The sequence below is a fragment of the Camelus dromedarius genome, chromosome 7, assembly GCF_036321535.1.
Source record: "Camelus dromedarius isolate mCamDro1 chromosome 7, mCamDro1.pat, whole genome shotgun sequence".
NCBI classification, from domain to species: Eukaryota; Metazoa; Chordata; class Mammalia; order Artiodactyla; family Camelidae; genus Camelus; species Camelus dromedarius.
Window position 1 is genome coordinate 40,496,948 of NC_087442.1, and position 9,737 is coordinate 40,506,684.

The following is a 9,737-nucleotide window of genomic DNA, read 5'->3' on the forward strand; positions in this document are numbered from 1 at the left end:
AGCCAGAATTGCAAAGATTAGAGCCCTGATTTCTTTTAGAAATTCTCCTAGGTCATTTGGGTAGACACAGTTATCCAAGTAGCAATCCATAGGCTGGCCGCAAGGACTGGACCGCGTGTCAGTCTGCATCCCACCGGACTGGTACATACAGGAGCTTTGGGACTGTGGCCAGGCATGGGGCATGTGGTGAGTCCGCAGTCAGAGTGGTAAGGCACCTGACAAAGAGCCTGGCATGCAGGGGACCCTTGGGTAAAGCCATTCCTTCTCCCCTCTTTTCTGGGACCAAGACCCACAGCTCAGTGGGTTATAACCAAATTCAACAGATTTCTCGGGCAGTTAAAATCTGGGAACAGTTTATTTATTTATTTTTAGAATGGGACCTAAAAAGAACTATTTTGTCTAAGTTTAATGACATGTACAAGGAAGAGAGTTGGCAGGGGGACATTATATAATTTACTTCAATCTTGTTTTTTCTTTCAATATGAGAGATTTAGGGCCCTAGATACCTGACCTATACTTTGTGGCTTTTCATATCACTTTGCTCATAATAGATACAGCCTTCATATGAATCTAGATATATTTTTCAAATATATTTCAAATATATTTAATTTTTCAAAACCTCAGTTTTACATAGGCATTTTTATCTATTGCACATTTAATAGGAAAAAAACAAGTTACTGGAATTAACACTAAATTGCAAGGCTTTCCCGGAATCATTCTAGCTTTGTGCTGAGTGAAAGTCAAAATTATAATGCCATGGATAGATTAATGAGTATATTTTCCTATAAAATATAAGCTCTAATTCATTGTATAACAGCTAATAACTACTATATAAATCAAATAATCAGTGCACTTATCAAGATCTAATGAAAATATCTTAAGTATTAACAGTTGCTTTCGAAAGACTATATTATGATGGAGAAATAAAAATAACTTAAACGGCAAAGATACTTCTTGGAAATTAGGTAAAGGTACATTTACATAAAAATCCCACTGTACCTCAATGGTTATTTGAATTTTCTTGTTAACTGTTTCACTCTCTGTGGAAAAGCTTTCTAAAATGTACAGTCCATTCTCCAGCCTTAAAGACAGCAAGTAGAGGATCACTGAGTGTCTGCTGCCTGGGGCAACAGTCTTCCTCCTAAAGAACTTCAGCCGAGTGCATACAGGACATGGAGGGGCCCAAGTGTCATCCCAGGACCCAGAGAACAAAGGTCTTTACTGAGCCAATGGTAGGACTTCACCCGGCTGCCATCTGACAAATGCTGAACTACATGATCATTAGGTTCTTTCCAGCTCTGACGAGGTATCCTCCCACAAGGCAACATCTGCTAGAGAGCTCATTTCTGAATTAAATTGTAAGATTCTCTCTACCTAACAGAAAGAACAATTAAGTCAAAATGGTAGCTTCGTTCACTCATTCATTCATTCATATATTCCACAAAAACATACTGGCTATTTACTATGTCATCAGGCAACATTTAAGTACGGGGTACGATAGTATCCCTGGCAGCGTCCAAGGTAGTGAGGGAGGCAGATCCTAATTAAAAAACCACACATTCTATTGTTAAGCCTAATAAGTACAGCAAATGAAAAGTACAGGGTACCCTGAAGGCTTTTAAGAGAAGATGGGAGATCAGATCGAGGCTAGGGGGTTGGGGGATCAGAGAAGTATCCACACCACCACCCAAGGAGGTGCCTGTTTCCATTTGCTATCTCAACTCCAATGCACCAGGGTTAACTGAACCCAAGCCCGCATCTGCCTGAATTAAACATCACAGTGGCCTTAAGAAAAAGGTATTACTCAGAACCGAAGAAGGAAAACCTTATGCAGGCAGAGAATGGAAAATTTTAGTACAAGTGAATGCTACATTTTTAAGTACGCTTTTACTAAAAATAGCCTCACGGGGGTGGACGGGGGCACCAGGAATAACTGTTACAGACTCGGGTTCAAAATGAGCTTCACAGCCGCGCAAGCTCACTATGCCAGTGGGGCAGGGCCGCCAGAGGCTGGAAACCCCACACACAGCTGGGATTTGTCCACCCTCAGCTGGGTCTGTTTCTCCTGGCCACGGTATGGGAAGCCTCCCGCGATGGGTCTCTGATGGTTTGGCAGGGCTCATGAGTGCTCTGACATTGCCAAACTCAGTTCCAGAACACCATATCACACCTTAAAGGCATGTACCTTGTTCTCCTTGTAGAGAAATTCAAGATGCAAAACCTTTCGGAGATCATTTCTGCTGTTTATGCTGAGGTTAGAGCGTGGGCGTTCCTGGTCCATGGTCACACACGTCTTCTTTAAGCCCTGTGGGAAGAACTCTGACTCATTATTTACCATTTTAAATCAAAACCTTCCGCTCTCTGACACAGAGTATAAACAAAATGTTGATGTTCATGACGATCATCTTACCCTGCCTTCTTCACAGGATATTGGGAGGACCAAAAACTGACTTGAGAATTTGTTTTTATATAACCTTTACATTTGACAACATCTTCACAATTATTATTCCGAATCTTACAATCCCCTGTGGGCTGAGCTCAGGCTGCAGCAGTCAGCGCGTTTCATAGATAAAGAAAGTAAAAACCCAGTAAAAGTCTTGCCCCAAGCTGGCTGGGGAGCCTTGGATTTGGCCTAGAGTTGGGGCCACAGAACATAAAGCTTTAAAAATAAACAAACGGAGAAACATAAGTGAAATGACAATGTTCATTCCCTTCTTTGCTCAGAGGGGACGCCAGGGTTGATTTGCCCAACATGAAACAGTGGACTCATACTGCAGGAGTTCTGACCATCCCAGGCTGCAAGGCGATGAGGCCAGGACTCAGACCCACATGAAATACGTGGTAAACGTTTGCTGTGCCCCAGCAGCCACTTTCCCTCACCCGGACCTGAACTCCCAGGAGGCCCAGCTGTGGGAAGTGCTGTTCCCCGAAGAGCCTGGGTTCTCCATTTGAAAACAACCGCAGCAGCTGTGGCCTGCCCATCTTACCAGATCGCGGTGATCACTCAAGGGCGGAGGATGAGGGGATGCCTCACACACAGCTCAGCCTGGCACTAAGGGAACTCCTGGCTCTTGATGGATCCAGACCCCAGTGCTAGCCAAGCCTCAAGGGCTCCCCTAGACTTTGTGTTCAGAATTTTACAGAAACTTGTCAGTGCTGGGAAAACAAGACAGAACCTGCTGCCTGCCATGAATTGGGGTAAGAAGAATTTGCGAAACAAGATGTATGAACACAACCTTGAACCAAAGAGAATGAAAAGGAAGTCTTAGGGATGAGGGAACAGAAAGAAATGAGCGTACATGCTGGGGGAAAGGTAGGGACATGCCTGGGTGCATTAGGGAGAGTCAGCTGGAAGGAGGGGTGGGATTCAAGAGGCACCTGCATTTCATCTTAGCCATGGCTTTCCCACCAAAGTGATGTGGAAACCTCTATAACGAGGGTCCCTGTCTGCTCTTGATGTAACTCCAGATGTTTGTCAACAGTTCAGATCAGCAAGTCTTAGCACGCGTAACAAATTCTCCAGGACTGTGGTGCACACTGGACGAGGATGCCCTCGGGAATCAGCCAGTCCTCAGTTCCATCATTCACTCAAAAAACACCAGTCATGCACCTACTATGCACCAGGCTCTGTTCCAGATGCAGGAAATATAGAAGGAATAAGCCCAAGCCCTGCCCTCATGGAACTGACATTCTGTCAGGGACACAAACCATAAACAAAGGGGTAAATGTATAGTATGGCAGCTGCTAATATGCACTATTGTGGAGATGAAGAAAACAGGAAGGGAGGAGACAAAGAGAAAGGATGCTATTTGAGACAGTCAGCTATTTATTAAGCATCATCCATGTGCTCACTCCTGTCTTCTGGTTTCCCCATCCATGAAATGAAAGAACCACTAGTCCACTAGTTCATCTGCTAGAGGCAGAGGAGTGAACAGATCAAAGTGCTGGCCCTCATGGAGCTTACCTTCTATCAGGGAGAAGACAACAAGTAGAATATGCTATGGGAAAAAAAATACAGCAGTCAGGAGACAGAGAGGGTCAAGAGGGGGTGCAGGAAAGGGTTCCCACTTTATAAAAGGTGATCAGGAAAGGCTTCATGATTCAGTGACATTTGAGCGAAGACGTGAGGGAACTGAGAGTGCAGACCATGCAGACACTTGTGGGTAGAGTGTTCTAGGAAAATGACAACAAGTGCAAAGGCCCTGTGGCAGGAAAAAGGAGGCCAGTACAGCTGGAGACAAGTAATCAGGGGAAAGTGGCAGGAAATGGGAAATGAGGTCAGAGAGGTTGCCCAGAGCCTGCTAAAGAAAGGACTTGTTGGCTTCGGTGAAATGGGGAGGCTACTGGAGGATTTGAAAAAAGAAGTATCCTAGACTAATTTATATTTGTAAAGGATCACTTGGCTACTAGGTTGAGAACAGACTGTAGGAGACAGGGGATTAAGCATTAAGATTAGGAGGCTACTGAACAATTCACATGAAAGATGGAGGTGGCTTGGACCAGGGTGGTTACAGCAGAAGTGGAAAGAAGCAGCTACATTCCCTATGTGCTGTGTGGTAAAGCCTGTAGGTTTACTGATGGACTGCATGTGGGGTGCACAAGAGGGAAAAAAAAGCCAGGAATGGTTCCAAAGGTTTTGGCCCAAGCAACCAGACAGTTAGCAACACTACTTATTAAAGCAGGAAAAATTGCAGAAGGTAGAAGGAATCAGGAATTGAGCTTTGAATGTGTTAAGCTGAGATGTTTATTGGATATCCAAGTGGAAATTTAAAACAAGCAGTTGGAAAGAATGTAAGAGTTCAAGGAGAAGTCTTGGCTAAGGATAGACATTTGGGTATTTTCAGCATATCGATGGTATTGGAACTGACAAAACAGGCAGATGTGTCGGGGAAGTGAGTGGAGAAGAGAAGAGGACCAGACACTAAGTCTTTAAGCCCATCAGAATGCACAGCTCAGGAAATGAGAGGGGACCTGCCAGGAACCTGACGATGAGGGACCAGATCGGTATAGAAGGAAAACGCAGAGGAGGTGGTCTCCAGAAGTCAAGCAGATGAGTTTCCAAGAAGGCTGTAGTCAACTGAGGCAAACAATTGTTAGATCAATAAGTGTAAGGACTGAAAATCAGAAGTCACTGATGAACTTGACAAGTTGTTTCCATGGATTGATGGGATCAAAAGCCTCATTAAAGTGGGTTTGAGAAAACAGGGAGAGAATTAAACTCAGAGCATACATAGCCCTTTCATGGGATTTGACTCTAAAAGGGAGAAGAAAAATAGACTAGAAGCTGGAGGGGTTTGGGGGTCAAGATGGAATTTGTAGGAACGTGTATATATGCTTTGATAGGACTAACCCAGTAGAGAAGGCAAAATGTATGATACAATAGAGAGAGATGATGTTAATTGCACCAGTGTCCTGAAGCATGCAAGAGGGTACAGGCACATCGGGAGGGGCTGGCCTCACCCAGGCCTATGGAGAATTCATTCCTAAGAACAGGAGGCAGGGTGGAGCAAATGGTTCAGGCCCAAAAGGGTTAGTAACTAGTGGTAGAGCCTTCTGGAGTTTTCTCAAGACTGCTTCTATTTTCTCAGTGAAATTAGAGGGGGATAGGGCTTTGGAGTGCGGGGAGAGAGATGTGAAGTGGTCACCCAAGATTTGAAAGAGTGAACAGGCATCCCCGAGGCATCCCACAAGATGCGTGGCCATGAATGTAGAGTGAAACCGTCAGCATGGTGATGAGTTTTCCCAGAGCCCCATTCATCTATGCAGTGCAGGCAGGGAAGAGGCCAAGCTGAATTTTTTAATCAGGGGAATATGATGGAAGGAGAGAAGGGCAAGGGAGTTGAGCATGGTACTGGGGGCGTGATTACAATGATGGGTGGATAAGCCTCGGGGCAGGTCACAGGAGGGCTGAGGGACTGTGAAAAGTTGGCAGGAACAATGGAATGGAGATGGGAGTGAGGCTGAAGAATAGTTTATATTGGCCTCTTAAATGGGGTGAGCTGGAAGTGAGGATGATGGGATGCTGGGAACTGAGATTATGAAAACAACAAGCCTAGGGCACGACCACTTGAAAGAGGTGGCAGAGTAGGATGGGACAGGACACTGCAGGGGAGGGAGACCTTGAAGGCTAGGGTGCCAGCAGAGCCACCTGGGGGACCCTAACATTGCCAGGAGACTGTCATGACTCTCCCTGAGTGGGGACCATGCTTGGAGGAGGCCAATGTAGCTGGTAGGGGCAGAGGGTACAGGAGGCAGTAGCGGAAGGTGAGCTCCGAGGGGTAGCCAGGAGCCGGGTCACAGAGAGCCTGGTAGGCCCTGGTGAGGCCTTCCCTTGGATTTTATTCTCACTATAATAGGAAGCTCGTGGAGGGTTTTGAGCATGTGACATGATCTGACCTGCTCACCCTAGGCAAGCTTCTTCGCCTCCTCATCTCATGATAGTCTTACATGAAAGGGAATAATCATACTTGTCTTTCAGGCATGTTGTGAGGATTTGAGAAGACGAACAGGCACCTAGAAAGTACCTCACGCCACGATGGGAACTCTCTTGGTTATAACCGCTCAGTACCCGCCTGTGCCAAGCCCTGAGGGTAGTCCATGGTCTCTGCCCAGGAGCAAAGCCTGGGCTGCAGTCCCAGCTCTCCATGACCATCTGAGTGACTATGGGCAACTCCTCTCTGCTTTCAGCATTTAGAAGTGTGCCCAGATAAAAAGTGGGCAGGAGAGGAGGCCAGGTGAACCAGACAACTGCCAAGATCCCACCCAGTTCAGGCGTCAGCTCTGTGGGCCTGTCTAGTGGGTGAGACAGGCAGGCGTATAAGCTATAACACGAGCGCCAATGAGCAGACCACAGACCGGTGAGTCAGTTATTCCAACTGGAGCTACTGGAGACTTCTTGAAGGACATGGGACTTGGGAATGGGCCACGGTGGGAACAGGGGAAAGCATGTGAGAGAAACTGGAATTGAGACTGGGATGGTACGCTGGGGTCAAGCTACAGGGGAGCCTTGGATATCAGGTGAGGCCGTTGGATTTCATTTGTACTCAAGAAAGGAAAGGCATGAGGAAAGCTCTCGGAGGGTTCTGCTTGGTAGCCCAGGCTTAAAAGAAATGATGGCGGTGGTCAGCCTCACAGGTTGTGTCATTGCTATCCTGAGTGCAGCCAGGACTTGGTGAGTACAAGGTCAATTAGTCATGAAAACAGGGCAGATAAAGTAAGGCCACATTGCATTTTAAATAAAAACACATTTTTGAAAAGCAAAGAAAGACACTTTCAAAACAAATGTATTTCAGAGATGGGGGGAGGAGACAATGTTGAATGCCTGCTAGGTGCCAGATACAATGGCTGGGACCTGCCCACACATTATTATTAATCCTCATTATAAATCTGACAAGGGTAGGTCTTATTCCTGTTTTCCTTATTATTTATAAGGAAATCCAGGCAGTGAGTTACATAACCAAACTTACCCTGCTAACTAGTAGCAGGTATTTGAACTGCTCCCTCTGATTCCAAAGCCCTTCCTTTTCCCCCCATTCAGAACATTGTTTTTCATTGGTGTGAGTCTTTTAATGCCAGACAAGTGCCCATCGCCCCCACCCAACATGACACGGCAAGGACACAAAACACACAGCACGTGGCCAGCCTCGTCAGGTGTGTAGGAGTAATTAATAGGTGCTCTCCCTACATCTGCACACACCATGATCCCAGACCGTGTCCCCACCTCCTCCTCATCTCCGCTGTAAGCGCAGATGAGAGCCAAGGCCCTCCCCAGCTTCTGAGTTCTCAGAAAACTCCCCTGAGACAAGGCAATAGGAGAACTTTAAAAAAAAAAAAAAAAAAAACGACCCCAACGACTGAACTTCCCACTGACGAACATGACTTAAGAGTTCGACTGGCAAGAACTTTTTAGCCCTTGGGTTCCCTTCGGCGGAAGTTCTTTCCAAGTGGAACCTAAACCTTGGAACTGGTTATGGGGTCCGGCAGCCAGGCCATCTTAGTCGGGTCCCGGAGCTGCGAGACTTTCAGAAAAATGAGGGGAGGCCCAGCCCGTCGGGTTCGCGCGCCCCGGGAGGGGAGATGCCCAGGGAGGGCGGCCACAGTCCTGCCCGGCTTTGCGGGAAGTGCGCGGTGACAGAAATGGCTCCTGGGAAATGTAGTTCCCCAACACGGGAAAGTGGCGCTTCCATCGGGCATCTCGGGGGCAGGCAGAGGGCCTGGGAAGGGCTCCCTTCCCGAAGGTGCAAAGGTATCAGGGGAGCCCCCAGACTGCTTTCCCCCCACGTCCTCGCAATTCGAGCAACTTCCCAGAGTTGTGAGGGCGGGGCCTTGTACCTTTCTGCTGAGGAATTCCCTGACCAGGGAGGCCGCCACCTCCTCCACGAAGAGACTGTCCATGCTCTGGCTCTGCCCACGAGGTCGCCGCGCTGCAGCCCCAGGCTCCTGGGTCCGTTGGGGCCAGTATGGCCGCGTTGCCGTGGCAACAGTGTCATCAGAGCTGGAGAACTCCGCCCCTTCCCTGGGAACCCCCGGGCTGGAAAGGCGGGAGGGAAGGGGAGGAGCATCCTTCAAACTTGCTCTGAGAGCAAGCGGCAGCAGCCAGAAAGCGCAAGCCCTCTGCAGTCCAGAGCCAGGCTGTAGGCTCCTGGCTTTGGACCTGGCTCTGGCCCTGGCGCAGTCTGCCTGGGTGGCCTAGAACAAGTCACTGTTCCAGCTTGAGTCTTCATTTCCCAAGGTATGAATTGGGGAGAATATCTGCCTCCTGGTTCATGGCGTGAAGTGGCCCCTAGAGGTCCACCCCCAGCAACTCAGCTGGCTCCTGGGTTCACCTAGGCTGACTGACTTTTACTGGCCTAGGCTGCAAGAGTAAGGAGGCCCAGGACTTTCTGCTGACTTGGTACTGAAATTAAAGAATGTGTCCCGGGCCCCCTTGATGCCCGCTTTCCCTTAACAAGACTGCCAGTTATTGAGCACCAAGCATTTACACACATTATCACATCTTTAATCCTATAACCTCCAGGCAAAGTGGTTACTATTGGCCCATTCTTCAAAACAAGACATTGAGATTCAGAGAGGTTAAGATTGTGCTAAAAGCCACACAGCTAGGAATTTCTCCATGCCACACATTGGCCTAAAACCAGCATTAGCCAACATAGTGTTGGCCTCACTAGTGATTGGCAGTCATTTCATTTGCCTGCTCACAAATTCAGTGGACTACTCATGGAGCTTAGCAATAGAATTCTGAGTGAAAAAAGTTAACCTGCAAAAGATTACATACAGCAGATCTTTGTGTAAGCTTAAACCAACTTAAACCAAAAAAAAAAAATCATAATTTGGAGGGAAACAGAGCTTCAGAAGAGCTTTATATAAATAAAAAGCAAGGGAGTGAAGACTGCATGATTCAGGGTAACGATTGCCTTGGGAGAGGGAAGCAGGGGGATAGGGTAGGGGAGAACCCTGTGGGTAGATATAAGTAGTTGTCAGTGTTCTAAGTGTCACCAGGGCATTTGTTTCATAAGTGTTTGTTATAGTATTTCCTTGATTCATCAGTTAATAAAAGGTGGCCTTTCAGGGAACAATGATGTGAGGATGTCATGAATCAAAGTGTATTATTTATTAATTCTATGCCCCTGAGGTCCCGAAGGAAGGGAGAGAAGAAAGGGGAGTGGAAGGAAGTTCGAAGTCCCTCATTGGAGGGACGATTTAGAGGCCTTGCCAGCATGTGTGTATCCACATATACA

At 47.2% G+C, this 9,737-nt stretch overlaps 1 protein-coding gene across 3 annotated transcripts in view; it reads right to left on the bottom strand.

Moving 5' to 3' along the window:
- Positions 1 to 8,455, bottom strand: part of MINDY4 (MINDY lysine 48 deubiquitinase 4) — a 108,341-nt gene extending 99,886 nt beyond the window's left edge. For 2 of the 3 annotated variants that reach the window (XR_010381625.1, XM_064487474.1), the window contains exons 1-2: positions 8,332 to 8,452; positions 2,186 to 2,305 (exon numbers count right to left, since the gene is read on the bottom strand). Coding sequence is in view for 2 of the 3 variants with exons in the window: in XM_064487474.1 (XP_064343544.1) it covers positions 2,186 to 2,305; positions 8,332 to 8,394 (183 nt within the window). In the remaining variant the exon portion in view is untranslated. Of the gene's footprint in view, positions 1 to 2,185; positions 2,306 to 8,331 lie in introns of all 3 variants that reach the window. The other variant, XM_010988047.3, reaches the window with a different exon arrangement.
- Between the last annotated feature and the right edge of the window lie 1,282 nt (positions 8,456 to 9,737).